Source organism: Quercus robur, chromosome 9 (assembly GCF_932294415.1).
Source record: "Quercus robur chromosome 9, dhQueRobu3.1, whole genome shotgun sequence".
Lineage (NCBI taxonomy): Eukaryota > Viridiplantae > Streptophyta > Magnoliopsida > Fagales > Fagaceae > Quercus > Quercus robur.
In genome coordinates, this window is record NC_065542.1 from 35,307,623 (window position 1) to 35,333,528 (window position 25,906).

Below are 25,906 nucleotides of genomic sequence, written 5' to 3' on the forward strand. Positions count from 1 at the left end.
ATACGATCATTTTTTCAATTTGATATAGAGCATGAAACTCGTGAAAGGTCAAATTCTAGATAAAGCTAAATATACCGCACATCCATTTTGAATGCTACGTAACACAAATTTGAACAATTAATATACTTTCTCTGATTTTGCTTATGCTAAAACTTAGACTACTTTTTTAGTCAAACAACAATAATAGGCTACATAAAGAGAAGAAAAGGGAAGAGAGGGGTAGTGTCACTCATGTGAACCCTCCCACCTGAAACATTCGGAGATTTTTCTATATTGTGCTTGTTATTTAGGTAATCTTGAGCATTTAGACTTGATGGAAAATACTTGGGACCATCAGTTGGAAAATGCTTTCATGCAATACATAAAAAGATAGTAGAATTACAAATAAATTTGACATGAAATTAAGCCAACAAAAACAAGGACTTTACAAAATTTATTAGGCCTATAAGAGGATTTTGAAAATAATGTTGATAGAGGTGAAATTTGCACATGAAAATTTGACCCTCAAATTCCAGATATATTTTCTTCTTAGAATTTAAAATTTCCTTCTCATCCCAGACAAATAACTTAACATTGATCCACATGCATAATAATTATCCAATACATGTGAGATGGGATACTATGTGGATGCTTTGGGTTTAGGGATGTATGGCAATAGAGCAAGGTAGATTGCCCAATTTTCCCAATAAAGAGAAATGGTTCAGACCCCCCTCCCCACTTATTTACCCAAAAAATGTAAATGAGAAATTACTTTTACTCTTTGATGCAACACAAATGAATCCTTCCCTCAACTTCTAGAGAATAATTAATGGATCTTGTAGGAGTAGGATATTATTACAATCGATATAATTATCTAATATAGATGTATGACGGGATACAATATGAATGCTTTCGGGTTACAAAGAATTGTGAATATCTAAAAATCTATATTTATAAAAGAGGTTTTTATTTTATTTTATTTATATATTTGATAGGGGGAATCTCAAATTTAGAACAAAAAAAAGAAAAATGAAAAAAAGAAAAAAAAAAAAAAAGAGAAAAGAGATATCTTGATAATAAGCATGCATCAATGCCCTAATTCAATTTCCTCCTATACCTTAAACCCATTTTCCAAGCCTCATCAAGCACTTGGTTGAGATGCATAAGATTGAAGTAAAAAAAAGAAAAGAAAAGAAACATCAAGGTTCTTAGAAGTTAAAATGCAAGCCTGCCCCGCGCCACAACAAGCGCATACTCAAAGGATTCTTGTAAGTGTTGTTAACCTTACAGGCTAGCTAGTGATATCCCATTTTTTTAACAATTTGGTTGCGATTGACGTATGAAAATAATACCAAAAAACTTCAAAGCATCCGAGAAGATGGAATGATGTTAAGGAATTGTATCATAAAAATGGGCCAGCTCCTTCAAGTTACACAGAATTTGATACCCCTTTTAGTTAATTTATCCTTATATTACACTATTGCGGATTTTCGTTCTATAGAATATTTGAGACACACGCTAAATGTGTCCACTGTTCTTGTCAATTCAAGGGTTTAGTATCTTTTCTTAAGAATAATTTGTACGAGTAGAACCAAACTATAGTAGTATATATACTATACTATATATAAGGCACAAGAACATATAGACAAACATATATAATTCGTCACTTATTTAGCTCATGTAAATCTCAAAAAGGTTAAAGATACATATTCAAAGCATTCCACTAGGGAGAAAGAAAGATTTGTATATAATCTTTCAAGAACCTAGTGATGGGGGACTATAACTGGAATCTTAGTCACCCCAGCATCTACATCGTTGTTGCTAATTGATCTAATGCTGTCTGTGATTGGCAATTCATGGGTTCCACTTTTGTCATCGTCTTGTATGGCTTTTGCGTTTGGAAGAAGATCTTTGCTTTTGCCCCACACAACCGTGTAAAGGCCGAAGACTATGAGGATTGCTCCAATTATACTGAAATATAGTAGAACAAACCATTTAGATTATCAGCACAAAAGACATTGCTCAAAAAACTCACACATGGTTTGTATATGTACCTCCCAAGGTGGGTTATCTCATTTAGAACAATGGCACCCAGAGCGGCTGTGATGATCATGCACAGTGGGCTGAAAGACGTGACGAACACTGGACCGCGTTCCCTGCTAACGATTCCTTGTACATAATATGCGATTCCAGAGCAAACGATCCCCTAATAACAGTTTTTAACGGTGTCAAAATTAAAGACTATGCGTTACCCATGCTGCTCACTTTTGTCGTGAGTTATACACACACACATATATATATATATATATATATATAGCCACAAAATAAAGAAGAATATGTATATATGGCATTCCATGAATCTATACTTACAGAGTATGCAGCAGCAAGGAGCCTTGAGTCCCAGCCAATAGCCCACACACTCATGTCACGTTCCATCACAAGTGTCACGATTGAACCTTCTACCATGCCCGCTAAGCATATCCAAGCTGTGAGAGAGAGCTCAGCTGGGTATTTCTTCAAAGTAAATGACTGAAACCACAAATACCATCCACAGTTAGTCACATAATTTCAACACAGTTTCCTTTATCTCTATTCACTATTTACAAAGTCCCTTTAAGCTACAAAATTAGGGTAGATTTTAATAGGGTTGCAACAATTGTTTAGTGGTAATTACATCCTTTTTTGGTACTCGTCTAAGGTATTGGTTTGAATCCTTCCTCTTTCTTGACAAAATTCTTATTTTAAAAGGAGAAATTACTTGGGTGAAATTTAAAGGAAACATTAAACAATACCATAATTAAGAGGAACGGAACAAAAGAGAGTAGTAAGTAAGGTGTGTGTTGCTCACTTGCAATATAAAGAAACTGGCCCAACCACAGATACTTGCTAGAAGCAACAATGTGCCAGTGACCCAATGCTGGTCAGCGGAGTCATTGTTGGCTTGCTGTTGGTTATGTGCTCCTTTCTTAAGGAAGTCGATGATGGGACCTTTGTACAAAGTCATAACCATAGCTCCCATGACTGTGACTGCAGTGCCCACTACCTTGGCTGCACTATGTAACTTCTTGAAATTTACGGTCTCTAACCTGATATTGATTAGATAATGATTGATCACGTAATTGCACTAATAAGTGGAAACTGACGCAATATGTTTTTCCAAGATTATAGCACTTTTACTTTATGATGATATATGATTCTAGATACGTGCATATATGAAAGTTCTTTTTATATTTTATTTTTTATTTTCCCCTTAACAATAAAAAATTCCCCTTATAAATTTGGCAATTTGCAATCATATTTGTCACGTCAAAATTTAACAAGAATATTCCAGGAAAAGTGGAACACCCTGATGGCTGATACACCTTAAAAAAAAAAAAAAAAAAATTCTAGGCAAAAAATTATTTGTTTTGTCGTTAATATATACTTCAAAGTTAATAAAACCATCATTAAGTCACCCTTCTGGGCCACTAGAAATGATATTTATTTAGTGGCCCTACTTTGTCACCTAATTGCTGGCTCCTACGTATACATATAACTTTTCATTTTGCATAAGTGAATGATGACTCGTACCTGAATATGAGTGCCATTATGAAGGTTATGGCGGGGAGCATATTGACAGTGGCAGATGCAAACGTAGCTGAGGTGTACTTCATCCCCAAGTTATAGCAGTTCTGATCAAGTACCGGCCTGACAAATCCACACTAGCTATATTAGACCCTTATTTTACAACTAAAAAACAAAAAAGCTCTTAGCTTCCAGCTTCAAAATTAAGATAGAATGAGTTATGTTATCAAACCCATGCATGGAAATGTAACTATAGCAATTTAGTGTTGAGAACTTGATTTTGTATAGATCAGTCTTTTTGTGTAGGTGGAATAGACACTTGCACATTATATATGACGGCTTTGCATGGTAGATCATTTCATGCAGATTTCCATTTAAGTGATTTCATAATTTTTCATGTCCATGAAATGAAAGAATCCAATTCCAAATTAAAGAATATGCATGGGACCAAAGGGACAAAAGAAAAAAAGAAAAAAACTTTGGAGATTTGCTTCCTTCTAATCGAATAGGATAAAGATCTGTTTCCAGATGCCCATGTTAAGTTTCTCTCACATTAGAGCCCTGAAAAGAGTTTGTTCATCCCACTTGGCTTCCCCAGCTATCAAGAGTAGCTTTTCATGCATGCCTAAGCATATATGTACGATCTCTTAGCAAAGAAGTATGTTTATATACCTAGAGACACATCTAAATACTACCTCAAAAGACTAATGCGTGTATTTATATATACATATACATAAGTAATTATTTAGTAGACATGAGACTTTCTTCTTTTATTAATTTGAATGGTAATTACTTATGGAGGTCAATAATTATAGGTGTGTTTTCATGCATGCATGTAGAAGCATTTATGCATGTACGTAAGCTAGGTATTTAGAAAATTACTCCAGGAAACCAAGCGCGAGAATTCTTAGGAAAATCGGCAGAGTCATCTTTGGTCTTATTTTCCTGCAAAGAGAGAATGAAAAACAATATCATGCGAAGCTCAAAAAGATTCACGATTCACTTAGTATAGCAACACATGCACAAGTGTGAGTGAAAGAGAGAGCAACACACACCGTTCAAGAACAATCGCAAAGGGCGCAATCAAAACCGTGGCAACCACATGACGGTACACTGAAAGTACGTAGTGACTCATACCTCGCTTCAAAGAGACCAAGGAGATGATGTACATTCCTGCATAACCAAACTGCAAGGAGATCATAGCCAAGTAAGGTTTCACCTTCTTTAGCGTCACCATGAATCCCATCTCTGTCTCTCTTTCTCTCTGTGTTTGTGAATGCGTGTGTTAGATGCTCTCTCTCACACACGCTTAATTACTTCTCTATGTTTGCCTGCCAGTACTAAAATGAGAAAAGGCCTTCTTATAGGCATGAAAAAGCAAAAATAAAGAGAACCCATTAGCACAACTCTCCTATACATGTCTAAGGCATTTCTCTCTCCTGGATTCCCTTATCCATTAACTAAAATATATTTATTCGTTTTATTTTTATTTAAAAAAAAAAAATTTCTTTGTGGGTGTAAAAACACCATATTCCAAGCAAATATAATCCTCATCCCCCCCCCCCCCTCTCAAAAAAGAAAAAGAAAAAGAGAGAGAGAGGTTTGTGTGGAACTTTATTATGATAATAATGCTTTTTTCCTTTCATTTGTTTAATTTATTTATGTGAAGTGGGGGTTCGATTCATTGACCACCAAATAGAAATTAGGTTTAGTGCTCCATCGTGATGTATGTGGGGTTATGTGGTGTTTTTTGACGGTAGGTGCAACGAAGAGTGGACACCATTTCCAAAAGATGGTTTTGAGTGAACTCACTATCCATTGGGGGAGATTTGATTTACTCTCTAATTAACAGCAATTTGACCTCAATCAAGTAAAGTTAGTGCACATGACGTGGCTAGTACTTGTTTTTTTTTTTTTTTTTTTTTTTTTTTTTTTTTTTTCCAATGCCGCCAAAATATATTTATATATAGTGGGGTTTAGAAGAAAAAATTCTGTTTCTTTTAATCGATAATCAGTGTGCACAGGAACTTATTATGTTCAACTCCAACTTTAATTGTGTCCAACCCATTGCAAGCATGATCAGATTAACTGTCTAGTTTGTCATCCTTTCGTTTTTTTTTGACTTTCAATTAGCTACCATAAAAAGCTAAATTTATCCCACTACCATGAACTACTGGTTTAGTTAATTAGTACCACGTTACTATGATGATGATTAATTTAAAAAAAAAAAAAAAATTATATCTCCACGTTTTTATGTTCTTAAAAAGTTTGGTTTTCACGTGCAATATGCTTCATTCTATCAAAAACGGTCCAAGTGTTACGATGTCTAATCGATTAATCTAACGAAAATTTCTCCAACTTAGTTATTTTTGCTGCCTATGTTCATATGAGAAGCGGAGAATCATATAGCCTTGAGTGCTTCCAATATTGTAAGATATGCCATGCCCTATAGATATAACACAATTAAAGTAATTATTATTCTAGATGAACAATATATAACAATTAAATATTGGAAAATTGAATTGAAATCTACCAACTATATATATATATATACATCGTACAACGAATGATAGGTGATTTTGATCAATAATATATTTGTAATAAATGAGCATAAAAACACATGGGCAGACAAAGTTCCGGTATTAAAGTTCGTGCTTTCGTATTTGGACTCCAACGAGAAATAAGGTTGGTGGAATCGCACCTTACACAATGGGATGCACTGGAGAGAGATATCTCAAATAGAGGCTAATAGATGGCGAGCCATAAAGTTTACTGTATATAATGGAGATATGTGGTTAAGAATTATCACTCAACTCTCAAAGTAAAATACGAAAATCAACACACACTTATCTAAACCTACAAGCCAACACGTCATAGAACATGACTAGGCATATATACTTTGAGCCTCATGTAATTCGAGTTGTAATATTTCATACATGCATATAAAATCCTTTATCATATGAGAGAGAGAGAGAGAGAGAAATTAACTAAAAAATTTTGTATATTTTTTTCTTAGAGTGGGTTTTCCATTAACCTCGTATACTTTTTAATGTACATTATATATTTATATATGTGAATTCATCAATTCAAAACTGATAATTGGTCATGAGTTCAATTTACAGTATAGTATATTTCTAACTACTAGTGCCATGCTCAATTAACAATGCAATGCCGTTCTTTTACAATTCTTAGAAAGATAGTTAAGAAAATATATTATTCAGTATTTTCCCTAGATAAGATATATATCAATTATAAAGTTGTGCCCAAGTAGAGATATTGGATTACTCATTGTCGATACATGTATTTCATAAACAAAATTTTTAGACAGAGCTTTTTCCTTTTAACTTTTTTAGCTGATATACACAACTTTTAAAGCTTCAATTTTTTTTTTCAATAAATACTATTATATTTTAACACACTTTTAGTAAATAAGAAAATAAGTTTTGAACGAAAACATAGCATCCGTCCAAAAGCACTACTTTCTACTATTTATTTCTTCCTCCCTAATAATAAAGAGACCTGGCCTGATCCAACTTAAATCCCCAACCAGACAAACCCCACCCCACATTTGTAACCTTATGTGCAATGTGCACTAGCTTTAGCCAGGTTGCTGGGTGACATGAACCTTGATCAATTTCTAAAAGGCTGAAAGAATTTTGTACACTGACGTCTCCAAAAAGAAGCTTCTCATCACTTGCGTCACACCATTATAATTCTAAATAGTAGTCCTGTCATGCATGCATTAAGTTTTGTCTAGCTATAACTTGTTCTTGCAAATCTTTATTCATATTCTTCCGAATAACAAGAAGACAGTCTGGAAATGCTAGCATATCAGTCAACTCAGGGTTGACTTTTTCTCTCTCAGAATGATCATGGTGATGATCCAAAAAAGGAAACTAGCATATTTCCACTTGTAGATCCAGACACAAAAATTTTTCAGTTTCAGTACCATTTACTGCGGTTAGAAGATTTATTTCTCAACTAGAAACCAAGGGGTGATTTGCAGTCAAATTAGATTTGTTTTGACAGTTCTTACATGCTCTTTGAAGGTTATTTTATGCTTTTTTTTTTCCTTGGAGAATAATGCCATTCATTTTGTATATATACTTGTAATTTATCTGGAGAATAATGCTTTATGGATAAGGTTCTTTTAGCAAATTATGCTTGTCCTACTGTACTTCAAACTAGCTCTGTATAGTTGATTATCAGCCAAGTTTCTCTATTTATTTATGAAGAGGATAGAATTTAAGGTAGACGGATCCGTTATTCAGAGCCAGTCATAAGCGACGGTACTAAGGAAAGGAACGGTTGGACATTCTGACGAGCAACGGGTAGAATAGATCGTGTTCCAGATGGAGAAGTAGGAAGATGGATGGACCCTTCATAGTGGACGGATCCCAATTAAACAGACACAAGGGAGACGCGTATTGAAGCCATGTGGTACCTACGTGGCCTAACGGTCTCCAAGAAACCTTAAATAGAAATATCTCACGCCCTACAATTAACCCTAATCAACAAAATCTCTATATGGAAAGGATCTTGCAAAATACGTGTATTTATGAGGATCTTCCCCACAAGGAAACATCTTCTTCGCCAAGAAACAAAGGTCGGTTCTACACTACTATAAAAACCCAAAACTCTCAGAAACCAAGGTACACATAATTTACCCCAGCTCTGGCACTCTAGAGTTATGAAAGTTCTCTAACTTAATATTCAGAGGGTATTTGGCTGGTATGACATCGATACTCTCTGTGAGGTCTTCTTCTTCTTCTTTATTGCGCAGGTTTTGTCTAGAGTACATGAGGACTGTGCGACTTACTGACGATTTTTGGCATCATCAGTTGGCGCTGTCTGTGGGAACGAGTAAGTGTAGCAAAACCTTCATTGTGATAGAAGTTGTACTACTACTTCCTGAACAAAGAGTTGTATGATACTCACTCGCTCAATGGTAACCACCAACAACCAAGAAGACGAACCATGTACTACAGCCCTTGAAAGACTAGTGTAGACCCTTGCCGCGGCCATAGAACACCTCACCAAGCAAAACCACGATCTAGAGCAGCAATTGTGCCAAAGGAACGCGGGACCTAACAATCATGGGGACAAACAAGAGGGTACCGGTGTTAAAAGGAGGGACCAAGATGGGCCCGGAGGAAGCAACACCCCAAGCAGACAAGAGCGATAAGACACCAGCCATCCATCCGTTGCAGATACTACACTGCCATCCATGGTTGCAGAGATGCAGATGATGAAGGAGTGAATGGACTTCATGATGAACGTCCTTAGGGGATAGGTGTCAAACGACCTCGATGAGTTGGTCTATCGAATGGATTCACCCTTCACTGCACCAGTAACCTTGTTCCTACTTCTGCCGAAGTTCTGTATGCTGTAGTTAGAAGCCTACGACAGATCTAAGGACCCTTTAAACCACCTGGAGTCGTTCAAAACCCTTATGCACTTATAAGGCGTGGCAGACGAGATCATGTGCCGAGATTTTCCAACAACGTTGAAGGGTCTCGCATGGGTATGGTTCAGCAAGCTAGCGCCCAACTGCATTAGTACCTTCAAGGAACTGAGCACATAGTTTGCCTCGCACTTTATTGGGGGGCACAGGTATAAGAAGTCCACCGCATGCTTGATGAGCATCAAGTAACGAAAGTATGAGACACTAAGATCTTACATAACCCACTTTAACAAGGAGGCCCTCTTGATTGATGAAGCTGACGACAAGATACTCATGGCTGCATTCACCAATGGGTTACGGAAGGGGAAGTTTCTATTTTCCTTATACAAAAATGACCCAAAAACCTCCTTATACAAAAATGACCCAAAAACCATGTCAGATGTGCTTTACCGAGCTACTAAGTACATGAACGCGGAAGACGCACTGCTAGCCCGAGAGGAGAAGCCCAAGAAAAGGGAAAGACAAGAAGATTCACGACAAGATAGGGGACGGAAGACGACCAAAACTGGAGATTGACGGGAGGATAGACGCTCCAAACCCCTCGTTGACTGCCTCGATTGATTAGGTCTTAATGTAGATTAAGGACAATATGGCCTTGACAAGGCTCGGTAAATTGAAAGGAGATCCTAGTAAGAGGTCTAGAGACAAATATTGCCGTTTTCATTGGGACCACGGTCACAACACGTTTGAATGCTACGACTTGAAGCAGCAGATTGAAGCCCTTATCTGATAAGGGAAATTACAACAATTCTTCAGTAAAGAAAGGGCAGACCTACTATAGGAGCAGGCTACTAGGAGAGATAACGAGTGCCCTAGGTTGCCCATAGGGGACATAAGAATGATTGTAGGGGGCACCATAGCTTCTGGTTCATCTAGAAAGGCACGCAAGACCTACCTCTGGATGGTTCAAAATGTCCAGCTGACGGGTTTTGTCTCGAAGATGGCACGGATCGACATCTAGTAATTGGGTTCACAGAGGAAGATGCTTGGCGTCTCCACCACCCACATGATGATGCACTCGTTGTTAGCATACAGGTAGGGGACTACAATACTCACCAGGTCTTAGTTGACAATGGAAGCTTTGCTGACATTCTCTACTACCCGGCGTTCTAGCAGATGAGGATTGAGAGAGAGCAGCTTGTGCCAACTAATGCGCCGCTCGTTGGGTTCGAAGGAATAAGAGTATACCTCTTCGGTGCAGTCACATTGCCTGTAATGGTTGGTGATTACCTTCAACAGATTACCAAGGATGTCACATTCCTGATTATTGACTGTTCGTCCGCCTACAATGCCAACCTAGGCCGTCCTACCCTTAACTCATGGAAGGCCGTAACTTCAACCTTCCACTTGATGATCAAGTTCCCCACCAAGTATGGAGTGGGAGAGGTACTAGGAGACCAAGTAGCAGTACGCGAGTGCTACATTGCCATGCTGGAGATGGACGATCATTTACAAACCATGAGTATAGAAGAATAGCGGATGGTGGTAGAGCCTGTAGAGGGGTTGGAAGAGGAACTCCTTGATGACTCTAGGCCTGAGCGAATGACTAGGATTGGCATTCTCGCTAGCCCACCAGTTCGTCAGGCGCTCACAACATTTCTAAGGGAGAACTATGATGTCTTTGCCTGGAGCCACGAAGACATGCCCGGAATTGATCCTTCGGTAATAGTCCACAGGTTGAATGTATCACCCTTTTTTGCTTCTATCCATTAGAAGAAATGGGTGTTCGCGTAGGAGCAAGACAAAGCCATAGAAGAAGAGGTTCGCAAATTACAGGAAGCAGAGTTCATATGAGAAGTGTATTATCTCGACTGGCTGGCCAACATAGTGATGGTTAAAAAGGTCAACAGGAAATGGAGAGTGTGCGTGGATTTCACGGACTTAAATAAGGCATGCCCCAAGGACAGCTACCAATTTTTGCGGATCAACATCTTGGTAGATTCGACAGTGAGACACTAGTTGCTGAGCTCTATGGATGCATTTTTTGGTTACAACCAGATCAAGTTGGACGAGGCTGATCAAGAGAAGACTTCATTCGTCACTAGCCAAGGTCTTTTCTACTATAAAGTGATGCCATTCGGACTCAAGAATGTGAGAGCTACGTATCAAAGGCTAATGAACAAGATGTTCGCACATCAGATTGGGAGGAATGTTCAAGTCTACGTTGTTGGTAAAAAGCATACTGGAAGACGACCATTTTGATGACCTCAAGGAGACCTTTAATACCCTTCGTTCTTATAACATGAAACTGAATCCAAACAAATGCGCATTTGGAGTGACGGCGAGAAAGTTTCTAGGGTTCATGGTGTCTTAGAGAGGTATTGAGGTCAACCCAGATAAGGTACGGGCCATAATGGAGATGGCGTCGCCAAAAAACATCAAGAAAGTACAGAGTCTCAACAGTAAGGTAATTGCACTGAATAGGTTCGTCTCAAGAGCAATGGACAAATGCCTACCTTTTTTCCACACATTGAAGAAGTCCTTTGAGTGGACGGCTGAATGTCAGTGGGTATTCGAAGACTTGAAAGCATATCTCTCTTCCCCGCCATTGCTGAGTCCTTCCAAACCAGGAGAAGAATTGTTTCTCTATCTGGCCGTCTCCCTAGCCCCTATCAGCGCAGCCTTAGTTAGAGAGGAGGACAGGGTACAGAAACTTGTATACTACACGAGTCGAGCACTTCGAGACGCAGAGGAGAGGTACCCCCCAATGGAAAAGCTAGCCTTTGCCTTAGTGACTGCGGCTCGTAAACTCAAACCATACTTTCAGGCTCACACAGTGATCGTTTTGACAGATAAGCCTCTATAGAGAGTAATAAGCAGCCTTGAAGTTGCCGGATAGATGGTGCTATAGGCAATTGAGTTGAGCAAATTCGACATACAATATTGCCCACGCATGGCCATGAAGGGAGAGGTAGTTGCTGACTTCATCGCAGAATTCACCAATATGGAAGGCCAGGGGGTAAGAGAGTGTCCTCAATGGAGTATCCACATGGACGGATTGTCCAATAGATAGGCTGGTGGAGTTGGTGTAGTACTCCATTCTCTAGAAGGAGATGAGATAGAATGCATGGTCCGTCTTAAATTCCCTACAACCAATAATGAAGCCAAGTATGAAGCTTTAGTAGCATGGCTGGATCTCGCCAAAGTAGTAGGAGCCATAAATGTGGTTGTATATTACAACTCTCAGGTAGTCGCAAGTTAAGTGAACGGAGACTACGAATGCAAGGGTGAACGAATGAAGAAGTATCTGGAGCAAGTGAAGAAATGGATGAACGACCTTCAAGAAAAGTTTGTTCAAATCCCAAGGGAAGAGAACGAGTAAGCTGACCGTCTTGCCAAGCTGAATTAGTAGAGCATATGCTCATCCCCAATCAGGTACTGTCTTTTGTTCAAATCTCACTGTTAATAGACAATGTCAGTGTGTAGGAGATAGGTTCTGAGAGCAACTGGACTACATTGATAATCTCCTACCTGAAAGACAGCAAGCTACCAGACGGTAAGGAGGCTGCAAGGAAGTTAAAGGTTTAGGCAGCACGGTTTGTGCTAATTAAGGACGTCTTGTACAAAAGAGGTTTCTCTTGCCCGTACCTAAGGTGTCTTAGCTCTAAGGAGGTAAACTATGTCATGAGAGAAATCCACGAAGGAATCTGCGGAAACCATTCTAGATCACGGTCTTTAGTGTATAAGTTGATTTGGGCAGGATATTATTGGCCTACCATGCAGAAGGATACCCATGCATATGTCAAAACTTGCGACAAATGTCAGAGGTTTGGCAACCTCATCAGACAACGAACAGAGGAGCTCACTCCAATGATGGCCTTATGGCCTGTCGCTCAATAGGGGTTGGATATCATGGGCCCGTTCCCAACAGCAATTAGACAGTTGAAGTTCCTAGTAGTCGGCATGGATTACTTCACCAAATGGGTGGAAGCCGAAGCCTTGGCCACCATCACGGAGAAGAACATGCGAAGCTTTGTATGGAGGAACATTATCTGCAGGTATGGTATACCTAAAGTACTGATCTCAAACAATGGGAAGCAATTTGACAATGACTTGTTCAGGGATTTTTGCTCGTAGTTGGGGATCGAGAATCACTACTCCTCACCCACCCACCCTCAGGTCAACAAACAAGTTGAGGTCACGAACCGATCCTTGCTCAAAATCACCAAGACTCGGCTTGAGGGGGTAAAGGGTATACGACTAGAAGAGTTACCAAGCATTTTATGGGCATACAGGACGACGGCAAGAATGCCTACAGGAGAGACACCGTTTCGGCTAGCATACGGGAGCGAGGCCGTTATCCCAGTTGAGGTCGGACTCATAAGCTACAGAGTGGAGAACCGCGATGAGAGTAGGAACGACGAAGCTATGCACTTGCAGTTTGACTTGGTAGATGAGATTAGAGCAATGGTTGAACAAAGGTTAGCATGGTACCAGGACCTCATGGCCAAGCACTACAACTCCAGAGTCAGACATAGAGACTTCCAAGTAGGAGATCTTGTCTTGAGAAAAGTAATAGTTGCCACGAGAGATCCCTCCCAGAGAAAGCTAGGACTTAATTAGGAAAGACCCTACAGAATTGCTTCATGGCATAGGAAAGACACCTACCACCTGGAGATGCTAGACGAGCAAAAGTTGCACCACCTATGGAACACAGAGCACCTGAAGAGATACTTCCAATAGACGACGACACAAAGAGCACCACTCTTCATCTCCAGTTTACTTCTTTCTAGCTAGTTTTTACTATTTACAGTACCTTTTAGGCCTAAAGGGAAGCTTTCCATTTTCTAAGAACAATTTTTTATGCGCGTATTTATCACAATAAGAGGAGTTATTCATATATGTAATGTGTGTGTTGTCTACATCTCTACAAACTACATTTATTATTAAGTCCATAAGTGGACGAGTTCATCCCAATAGGTGATTTGAAACTATAAAGTCCATAAGTAGACGAGTTCATCCCAAGGGGTGATTTGAAATTATTAAGTCCATAAGTGGATGAGTTCATCCCAAGGGGAGATTCGAAACTATAAAGTCCATAAGTGGATGGGTTCATACCAAGGGGTGATTTGAAATTATGAAGTCCATAAGTGGACGAATTCATCCCAAGGGGAGATTCGAAACTATAAAGTCCATAAGTGGACGGGTTCATCCGAATGGGTGATTTGAAATTATGAAGTCTATAAGTGGACGAGTTCATCCTAAGGGGAGATTCGAAATTATAAAGTCCATAAGTGGACGGGTTCATCCGAATGGATGATTTGAAATTATGAAGTCCATAAGTGGACGAGTTCATCCCAAGGGGAGATTCGAAACTATAAAGTCCATAAGTGGACGGGTTCATCTAAATGGGTGATTTGAAATTAAAAGTCCTTTAGTGGATGGGTTCATCCCAAAGGGAGGTTTGAAATTACCAAGTCCTTAAGTGGACGAATCCATTATTAAATCCACAAGTAAACAGGTTCATCCGAAGGGATGCCTTGAAAATACCAAATCCTTGAGAGGACGAGTTCATTACTGAGTTCTTAGAGAGGACAAACCAGTTAAGAAAGGATACCATCAAAATACTAAGTCCAAAGTGGACAAGAACATCTGAATGGATAGGTTGATTTAGAGAATCCAATAGTCAAGGGGACAGGTGCATCCTGACATAAACCATAGCAATCCTAAGGTGGACGGGCAAACATATATCTCAAGACCAACCATAGCAAAAAATATTTTCAGACATACAAGCAAAATATAAGCGACGGGTATAAAAACATTATATAAAAAAGGGCCCATAAAGGGTAAAAGTCTACATGCAAAGCCCAAAAAAACAATAGGCAATAGTGAAAACAACAAAAACATTGTCCTCCCAAAAGATCTTTACATTTGAAAAAGAAAAAAAGATAACAAAAAAGATAAATCTATTGCTGGTCAACTTGGGTCTCTCCGTCCATCTCTTCAACTGTTTGGTTCCCCCCAAGTGGATGGGTTTCATCCTCGAAGGTTTTGACTTGATCATTATGAGGAGCAGTCTCTCCGTCACCTTGAGAGTTGGGAGTGGTGTTGTCCGCAAATAACTCGTTGGTGCCTTCGGGGTCGGCAGGACAGGCTGGAGTCTAGGCTTGGGCGTTGATAGAAATTTTGGACAGGTCTAGATCCGGGAAGGAGGCTTTGACTTGACGGAGGCAGTCATCAAAGCCATCGGCAAAAGAACCACCTAGCTCGAATAGAAGGGCGTCGGAGTCATGATATTCCTTTATCGCATCCTCTTTGGCCCGACGGAGCTGCTTCATAAACTTTGGAGATATCATCCTCCTTGTCCTTGAGTATGTCTCCTAACGCCTTGGCTTGCTTTTACGACTCCTCCAGAGACTTCCTCGTCATGTCAAACTTCTAGAGTTGGACCTCCTTTTAGGCGTGAAGCTCATGCAGCTCTGTCTTTGTGGTCTCCACCTTCTCCCTCAGATGACCTACCACCGTCTCTTGGTACAGGCAATGGTCCATCAGACCCTTCATCATGAGCACCCCCTGAAAAGACCAAAAACAAAGGTTAGAAAAAAGGGTAACAATTAGACAGAAGGGAGAGGGCCAATGGATATGCATACTTGTGCCAAACTAAAAAGGCCCGTCTCCCCCATGGCCTCAGTTGCGTGATTACCCAAGTCCTCGTAATCATCGTCCTTAATAATGGACGAGAGTTGCTTAAGTGCATACCGTGAGTCTTCATGGAAGAGGACGGGGCGCGCTTTTCAGTGACGGGACCCTGAACCGTCATCAGACCTTTCCCCTTTCTCGGATGAGGCAGCTTGATTACGTCAGGAGTTTCCTCGACGGTTGACCCTGTCGCCACCTTGGACTTCTTGGGGGGACGGTCAATCTTACCTGACAGTTTCCTTTTAACAAGCGGGTTGACCAGATCCGTTCCCTTCGGGGCCATGCCTTCCTCTTGCTTTTTCTGCGCGATGGCCTGCCGACGGATGTAGGCTCTCTTTTTACCATCTTCCATTTCTGTGTCAAGAAGGATGGAAAGGAGTTAGACGAATTACTAAAAACTGGAAAAAGAAAAGTATAAGCGACAAACTTACGTTTTCTTGATTGACTATCGTAGCGATGGGCGGTAGCTGTTGGCTCAGGACTTTCACAGTACCAATGAATGGTTTCCAAGGTGATAAGCTTTTGCCAGGTCTTCTTTGCTAACTTAATCCTGAAGATCTTCTCCAAGAAACTCCACTGCTCAATGGTAACCTCTGGATGGTCCTAGGCTGTAATAAGGGACGACGGTTAGGCCAACATATAAGATAAGAAATAGAAAATGCAGCTTAAAATAGACGAACACCTACTACACGGGGGCATTATACCCTAAGTTTTATCAACAGGCATATTCTCTTGATCATCAGGGTGACACATCCAGTTGTCCTCTTGGATGAAGAAGTATTGGCTCTTCCAATTCCTGTTTGAATCAAGAGTTTCGCACACAAGCCTAAGAGATGGCTTCCTCGGTAGGAAGCTTTATATACCCTTAGACTGGACTATTTCAGAAGGATGGTAGTAGTGAAAGAATTCCTCCACCGATAGCTTACGTTCCCTATTGGTCAAGACCCCATACAACACCTCCGCATCAAGGAAAACTCTCCAGGCATTCGGGGAGATCTGGGTGATGGCTAGCCCCAGGTATTGAAGTAGATGACAGTGAAGAGTACTTAAAGGCAGTCTAAGTTCCATCTTAAACATCTGCTCATACACCCCGACGCCTTCGGCATCCCGGTAGTAGCACTTTTCGAATTTGAAAGGCAGACAGATAGGGATGCCGGCGGGAATCTGATATCTTTCCCTAAAGGTCTTGAAGTGTGGTCTCTTAATGGTAGAGTTAAATTCATTTACCGTCCACATCAGGGGAAGGAGAAACTCCCTAAGACTGTCAGGACCAATGAAGGATTGAATGAGGGGTTCAGCACTCTCAACATTCTCTTCCATGTTTGAATCCCCGATTGAACCACTCTCTGATCCGTCCACATTCGAGTCCTCATCCTCCTCCACGGAAGGTGAGTTAGCAGACGAGACCTTTTCATCGTAAGATGTGCTGGGGTCGTCTTGACCTGACGAATATATCTCATTGTAGCCCGCTCCTTTGCAGACACATGATTACTCATTCGACGCTTCACTAGACATCTATCACACCTACATGTGACGGATAAACTCCTAAGACTCTACAGGTTTACATATGCGATGGGTATAATATTTAAAGTAAATGACAAAAGAAAACTCGGTATAAGGCGAAGGATACTTACAGATTGGATGAGGCAAAGAGGCAACAGAAACGGCGTAGCAGACGGTCACACTAAGTTGACAATGTGACGATTCCTAGCAGAAGATAGTAGGTCTGACACTAGAAATTTGTTACGAAAGGTAAAAATGAAAGGGAGAAGTAGCCTATATATAGAGGAAATGGCATGGAAGACGAAGAGACGCTTTGGTCTGAGTAATCAACCAATAAAAATGTGCCACATGCCCTTCTTGCGTTAATGACCCTAGGCTAGCCTGTCGACGGACCCATAGAGTGAGGGGGTAACTGAAGAGGATAGAATTTAAGGTAGACGGATCTGTTCATCAGAGCCAATCATAAGCGACCGTTTCAATGAAAGGAATGGTTGGACATTTTGACGAGCAACAGGTAGAATAGATCATGTCCTGGACGGAGAAGTAGGAAGCCGGACGGACCCTTCATAGTGGACGGATCCCAATTAAACAGACACAAGGGAAATGGGTAGCGAAGCCATGTGGTACCTACGTGGTCTAAGCGGTCTCCAAGATACCTTAAAAAGAAATATCTTGCACCCTACGATTAACCCTAATCAACAAAGTCTCTATATGGAAAGGATCCTGCAAAATACGTGTATTTATGAGGATCTTTCCCACAAGGAAACATCTTCTTCGCCAAGCAACAAAGGTCGGTTCTATGCTACTATAAAAACCCAAAACCTTTAGAAACCAAGGTATGCATAATTTATCCCAGCTCTGATACTCTAGAGTTGTGAAAGTTCTCTAACTTAACCTTTAGAGGGTATTTAGCCGATACTACACTGGTACTCTCTGTGAGGTCTTCTTCTTCTTCTTCTTTGTTACGTAGGTTTTGTTTAGAGCACGTGAGGACTGTGCGACTTACTAACGATTTTTGGCATCATCAATTTATGTTCATCATATACTTTCCCAGCCAAAAAAAGTTTGCGGTTCATAACAAGCGCCTGAATAAGTGATAGTGATATATCATATAGAACCAAAACTTTAACTGTATAGAACTAAAACTTTTATGGAATCAGCAATATATGCCCAAAATGATGAATTAGGGAGTGAGTTTCAAGGCAGAATAAAACTTCCTTTCTGAGAGTGACATTGGCACCATCCCACTGAGAGATAAAGAAAGGGTCACATGCAATATTCAGAGGGAAATGTAACAAAAGTACACCAAAAATGTGACACACATGACAATTATGATAGAACATATTATAATGCCCTATCGTTTTTGCATAGATAGCTTTATTTTAAGCAGACATATTTTCTGGGAGATGCATCTTAAAAGTTAAAGATCCACAAATTTCTTCACAAGGATGTTGTACAAGGTCTTTCTTTCTAGTTTCTACTATTGAGTATGAACATAAGTTGCTGATATATATATATATATATATATGTATGCATGTATAGAGCTAGCACACACATATATATATATATATTTATATATATATAGGTGTATGTATAGAGCTAGCACATAAACGGCAAAAATTGTATGTTGGATAGCAATATTAAGCTTGGCAGTTCAAATGAGGTCATGAAATTTGTCCCAAGTACGTATTTCAAGACCATTTTAACTTTTTATAGACAATACAATATGGCAACTTGGGTATCAAACTTAATAGAGATTAGAGATGTCTATACAAAATAGATCCCCACTAGTTACACCTTTTATTTTGATTTAGCGACAGCACTTTCCATATATACCATGATGTGGTGCACGATGATTTGCGCATTAGTACTATCACTTCCATATATACCATGATGCCACTTCCAATCGTGGCTTGCTAATTAATCACTATTTTTGCCGGCAATGACCAATTTAATTAGTACTATCACTAGCAGTAACAGGTAATTCTTAGCCACAATATCCTTTGTAGTGGTTGATGGACCAGAACAATCCTTGCTTTTTGCTTTTACCCCACACAACAAAATAAAGGCAGACTGCAATAATAATGCCTCCAAGTTAGATAATTATCGATCATAATAAAAATTATATTAAAAAAAACCTCAATAACTTGCCTAAGGATTAATTCACCAAAAGGTTTTTAATGTACAACTTATGCTTTCAGTTAGATGATAAAACTCAATAGCTTTGCCTAACTTTATTTATTTATTACAACAAGTGGGAGATGATGGGAGAGTTGAACCTTGATTCTCCTCACATGGGAAACTTGGCAATACCGCATTGAGTTAATTACAAAGCTATTAGTCTAGTTTCTTTTTTAATATCAACCATTAAGAATATTTCCATAGAATCATATATAAAAAACATACTTGCATAGAATTATCTCCGGTATATGCTTCTACAATCCGAGTTAATTAGGTTATCTTAATCTTATTCTAGAACGCATGAAGTGGTAGGTCTCTAAGAATACTAAATCAATTTTATAATTTAGTAATCTTCCTTATTTACAATGATTATGCTATCTTGACATGTAATTCAAATATTAATATTTATTGTATAATATGCCTCTTTACTAGATCAAAGGTTTATAAAATTAGAAGCATTTACTAATTATGACTTTTACTTACTTTAGTTTTATAAAATGTTTCGAGATGTTACAAAAGGAATCAGAATATTGCGAAAAATAGTTTAGGGATATTACAAATTTTTATATTAAAGTAATTTAAGTATTAATTAATTAGATTGTTAAAGTCCTTCACATTTTTTTTTGAAAGCAAGTCCTTCACATTATTATCACATAAGCTTGTAAGTAATATGTTAAAACTTATATAAATCAATTGATTAATAAATGTTATGATATTGAATAGTATTTATGGGAGATGACTTGTCATCTTGAGTTCTATTTGTCTACAATATGGAGATGAGAAATTTTACGTCTATAACATTTTTACAACAAATCTTAAATGGCAAAATGTTACTAGTGAATTAAAAATAATGTTAATAGTATGCTCAAATAAGAACCAATAACAGCTTGCTACTTAGAATTTGTTGTGAAAATGTTGTGGACTCAATCAACTTGATTACCTCCTTAATTTAATGGTTTCGCATTACGTTAAAATAATTTTATTTGAGAGAGAGAGAGAGAGAGAGAGAGAGAGAGAGAGAGAGAGAGAGAGAGAGAGAGAGAGAGAGAGAGAGAGAGAGAGATTCAATGAATGTGTTGCGCCTACAATGATGATACATATGGTATTAACCATTACTATCACGTGATGTGAGATCAATGAGTTTATACTAGAAATTCTTTTTATTTTATTTTTTTTTTAAATTCAGAAAAGGACATTTAATTATTATTATTATTGTTATTATTTTATCCTTTTGTTAAGCTGCAAAAATGATAAACCAATATAATATTGGGTCTGGGAAAAAAAATAAAAAAGAAAGAACATGATGAAAAGAAGAGACTAATATGACTTTCCAGTGTGGAGTCTCTCGGCTAGATTATGATAGACCCAAGACCAAGAGCAGCAAGAATGATCCTGCAAATAGGCTTAAATGCAGTTACGAACACGAAAACCAGGCCACCTACATTGTAGGCAGGGTTTTAATTCTCACACGTTTACTATTTAACATTTTGTTAAATGTTTTTTTACATTCACTTTTATACTTTAGAATGTGAACATTCTTGTGTCATCAACTGTGAATATATATATATATACATATTTATATATATGTATGAGAGAGAGAGAGAGAGAGAGAGAGAATAATGAGAATATGTACGTTAGCAAGCTTGCTAACATACTTAAGTGTGAAACATATTTTTATTTGTATGTAATTACCGGTGGCGGCTCCACATTTTAGTTATGGGTGGTCAAAAGACCACACTAACTTGCAAAAATATGCATATATATTAAACTAATCTATTTTGACCACCTTAATAAAATGTTGAACACTATGACGTGAGATCCACAGGAATTTGGATTTAAAAAAAAAGAAAAAAAGAATAATGTTACATTCACGATATTTTAACAACAAATCCTATGTGGTAACTTATTACTAATTCTAATTTGGGCTCAATATTAGCTTCACTTTTTTACCTATCAATGACAACTTGTTGTGAAAATGTTGCAGACATAATATTATTTCAAAAATAATTTTTGCTCCTCAAACATAATTTTTAAACCCTTAAACAAAAATTAAAAATAAAATAAAAAAACAAAAAAAGCTTAAATAGCAACAATAAAAATTAGCCAAATAACAACAAAATAACTCAAACAAAAATAGGACTAGACCAAACAACAATGAAAAAATTATTCATCAAAAAAACCTTTTTGAAAACAAAATCATTTTTTATAATCATGTAAATTTATAACTCGTTTAACCTATTACATAAAAGTAATCTCTAATTTCATTTTTCCTTAAAAAATGTTGCCAAGAGAAATACTATAATCGTGGGTTTATCTTCAGGGATACTAGCAATTATGCTCTCTTTAGCTTTATAGTTCCAACAAGTTTTCTCTTCTTAGCAACTCAGCTTCAATTTTAGCAAATATCATCTCTCTCTCTCAGTCAAATATCATCTCTTCTTATCATCTTTATTACTTTCATCCCAGCATTCTCAGTCAAATCTTATCAATCTTTTTTTTTTTTTTTTTGTTAGTGAAAAGAAATTGTAATACTTCATATATTTGTGTGTTTGTTTTAATATTTTTTAGGGATGTTGATATATTTAAGTTATCTCTTTATTAGATTTTGTATTATTTAAGTTTTTCTTTGTAACCACCCTAAAAACAATTTTTTAAAGCCGCGAATGGTAATTACAAAACTAATTATTTAAAATTGAGATGAAATAATTAGGCATTCTTTCACTAGTTGAATTATACAATTGAAACAAAGATGTTAGAAGTTTGTTTTGTTTTGTTTTTTTTTTTTTTTTTTCACTTTTTGGTATATTTGAGGTTGACTTCATACATTAACGCTCCATTTGTTTCAACGTAAAATATTTTCACATTTTACAATGTTTGTTTTGTAGTAAAATATTTAGTCAAAAATAAAATATTTCCAGTCAACCAAATCAATCTAGGCAAATTTGTGTAAAATGTTTTACACTTGAAATTTTGGTAAATATTTTACATTTACTGCTCCCTCTCAGTCCTGATACCCCTCTCACGCTCTCTCCCTCTCAATTTTCTCTCCACAACCTAGCCCCCTTTAATTCCTCTCTCCCATGGTCACACCCATTATTGGCTCCACCTTTTTCAGCAACACTCAGTGGGGTAGTCTCTCCCGGATAGAAGAAGATGGTAGAAACTCATACCAAAGTCTCTATCCTACGGATAAGAACTTATCTTATTTTTCTTTGGCATCATTTCGTGATCTTCTAAGGCTTTACCAGCATAGAGACCCTTCGACATTTAATACTTCAACAACTCAATTAATTGTATGCCACCAAAAAAAAAAAAAAACTATTTGAGAAGCAATTTGAAGGTTCTTTCGTAATATGGGTTTTTTTGGCAGAATTGGGTTTATTGGCATATTTGGGTTTTTTTCTCTTGCAAATCATTAATTGGACAAATCTGGTTTTTTTCGGAGCTACTTTGAGTTTGGGTTTGATTCATGATTGATTCATTGTTTATTGTTTATTTTTTTTAATATTAAAATTTGAGATTTTTAGTTTTAGACGGTGAGAATTTTGAGTTTGATCGAGTTGTTTCTTATCAAAGTTTTATTTTTATTTTTTCATTTTATAATGTAGAAACATTGGAACTTGAGTAATTTCCAGTATACTACCAAACATTATAAAATGAAAATATTTTTAATGTAAAATATTTTACATTTGAAAATATTTTATATGAAACAAACGGAGTGTATATAACTTTTTCTCATTCCTAGCATCTTTCTTTTTTCCTGATATAAGGAATTTGATTCCAAATCTTATGTAAACTAACTAGCATGCGGAATTGTTTAGCTAGGATCGATGTGAAGTAAAGAAATTCTTCTTTAGACGCTAGGCCGGCGCCCTAGCTAGTTGTGATGGTCAGATACGCTTCTAGAACGCCAGTTGAGCACTTTGAGCCCAGGCAGCAGAAACCATGGACTTGGCAGGCTTGACTCCCACCAACACAGCCATTTTTCAATTCAGACAGCTACTTTTGATTAGAATTGGCTTTTGTCCTGAAAACTTAAAAATTAAACAAAATGGTTGTGGTTTAGAGTGAGAGAGTTGTTTCAGATTTTTTGGCGTTTAATGTGCATGTTAATTTGTGCAGTTAGTATCGGAATAAGAGATATTTGATGGGTAAATTTGTTCACAAAATACACAATTTAAAAAAAAAAAAAAATCGGATGGTCCTTAATGGCTTCTTTTTAGTTCAAATTTTAGGGAGTTAAGTATCACAATTGAAATTTTATGGACTAAATTATGAAAGGGCCAAATCATAAGTGATATATGGTAATTTGTGCAAAAAATGTGTTAATTTAACCAAAAAACTGTGTCAAATTCATTTATCCCAAACATTAAGTCACCACAAGGGTAGAGCCGTAGAGATACCATCGCCCAAGTTTTAGTTGTTCTTTATTGAGACTTTTAGTGAGTTTTCGTGCATGCATATATGGTGGTGACTACTACATCTTATTTTGGGGACACATGAAGTATGCGCTTTGTCAACTTGCTGCTTTTAGATGAGATAAAAAGTGATTTCAACTGTTAGGATCTTACCCTTTATTTATTTTGTTGTTGACATTTTTTGGAAAGTAAATCATTTTTCAAAAACATTTTTTAGAAAATAATATCTCATTTTCCTATGTTTGGTAACGATCTAATTAAAATGAGTTGGAAAATTATTTCTTATCTTATCTAACTTCATGTGAGATAGAATTGTTTTCCTTATTTATTTTTACGTGAGATAGAGTTGTTTTCTAGATAATTTTTGAGGAAAACAATTTTATCTAATGTGAAGCTAAATAAGGAAAGTTAAGAGATGATTTTCATTTGATATTTTTTTATAATACTACCAAACACAAGAAAATGCGAATAATTATCTCTATGTAAAGTTTTCTATTGAAACAAACGAAGCATATTGGCATATTTTGTGTCAAATTTCCATGTATTTCATCTTCATTGTAATTTGAACATTTGTGAGTTACATTGTATGTGCTTGAGAGGTCAAAGTGCTAAAGTTAGAGTTGCTACATTGAGAATTTTGGTCGAGTGAGATTTGTATGTCTAGTGAAGTACACTTTTTGAAAGTTAGTTAACTATCAGTATCTCCCCTCTCTCAATTGAGAAAGATTGCGAACTTGAGAGAAATTTGTTACATCCATTCTCTATTGCACCCATCCACTTAGCTCTCTCATATAAGCCTCTAATCCTAGAAGATTCAATACCCAATTCTTAGATTGTAGGGCTAGAGAGCTACCCTTTACCTTACCCTTTACCCTAGAGCAAAAACCCATTTGTTCTCTCTAATTTCACCCTCTCAAATTGCCAAATCCTTAGAGAAGAGATTCAAACCTTACACACATAGATACTTTGAGTGTTGTTTGGTGCTAGAAACCCTTAGAGCAAAACCTAAATATTCAAAAGGCTTTGGAGAGGTCGGGGATACTTGGTCTTGTAATTGGCAGCTTAACTCGCAAAACTGGTGGCTAGTAAGAAGAAAAGATTTGTACAATCAGTTGCGCGCTGAATATGTTTTCATTTACATAGATTAGAGAGTTTGTAAGTGAGATATATTTCAAATATTCTTGTTTGTGGAATTGGTTTGGTGCTATAGTGATCGAGTTAACTCGGTCAAACATGAGTTGACTCAGCAACTCATGTGACACTTAAAAGACGAGGTGGCCGAAATTTTGGCCCTCTTTTGGTTGTCTTCATTATCTTTTTTTTTTTTTTTTTTTGCTTCTTCTTCACTCTCTCTTCTTCCTCCATTGTCACTTCCTTTTGCATTTTCTTCATTTCCACACCATTTCTTGCTTGGAAAATCACTTTTCTAGTCTTCTAAACTTGATTTCTACCATCCCTCAAAATATCTCTTCAGATTCTTGAGTTTTTTATCATCCTTGCAAAACCCAATTTTTTTTTTTTTTTTTTTTTTTAAGCCCATTTTCAAACCTTCATCTTTGCATCTCCATGGCTTCTCCTCATGGACCAACTTACTTTCTTACTTTCAATGGGAAGAAATATCATCCATCCCTAGAAAGGAATGATGAAGAATGGGCTCCTTCAAGACCCAAGCAACCATGCTCCACACACATCCAAGAAAGATTTCAAGGTGAGCTCATTTTATTTTTATTTTTTGCTTTTTTGTTGGTAAATTTGTTGATTTCATGTTTTGTTGAGAATTTTATGGTGGGGCATTGTCATGTTGTTGTTGTTTGCTCTTGTGGGAATTTTGGACATTGTATGATTTGGTGGAGAATCATTGTGTGATCATGTTGATTTTCTTTTTTTGGGGCATTTTTGAATTGTTGAGTTGTTTGGTATTGTGAAGTTTGGACAATGTTGATGGTTTATGAAGTTTTGCATTGTATATAGCTTTTGGTATTGTTGGATGAATTTTGACTTGAATTTTTTTGTTTTTTGTGTGGGTATGAAATTATGAGAATTTGATGTGTAGGCATGATTGAGTAAACCCATTTTTGATGAGTGTGGAAATTTTGTTGGGATGTGTAGACATTATTTTCATGGGTATTTTTGTGGGTATTATTTTCATGAGTTATGA

The 25,906-nt window shown here is 37.4% G+C and overlaps 1 protein-coding gene across 1 annotated transcript; it reads right to left on the reverse strand.

Annotated features, from left to right (window-relative positions):
• Positions 1-1,621: 1,621 nt before the first annotated feature.
• LOC126698240 (WAT1-related protein At4g08300) lies at positions 1,622-4,892 on the reverse strand. The gene is made up of 7 exons (XM_050395343.1): positions 4,599-4,892; positions 4,426-4,488; positions 3,550-3,666; positions 2,828-3,065; positions 2,350-2,508; positions 2,034-2,185; positions 1,622-1,950 (listed from the first exon to the last, which is right to left on the reverse strand). Exons 1-7 carry the CDS (start codon positions 4,787-4,789, stop codon positions 1,743-1,745), a joined length of 1,128 nt encoding a protein of 375 aa, XP_050251300.1. The 5' UTR covers positions 4,790-4,892; the 3' UTR covers positions 1,622-1,742.
• Positions 4,893-25,906: the final 21,014 nt, after the last annotated feature.

Coding starts and splice junctions, on each gene's coding strand:
- LOC126698240 (XM_050395343.1), bottom strand. CDS start 4,789: ATGGGATTCATGGTGACGCTAAAGAAGGTGAAACCTTACTTGGCTATG. Junction 3,667..4,425: donor CTCGCGCTTGGTTTCCTGGA/GTAATTTTCTAA, acceptor TGGATTTGTCAG/GCCGGTACTTGATCAGAACT. Junction 2,509..2,827: donor CCAGTTTCTTTATATTGCAA/GTGAGCAACACA, acceptor TTGTGGTTTCAG/TCATTTACTTTGAAGAAATA.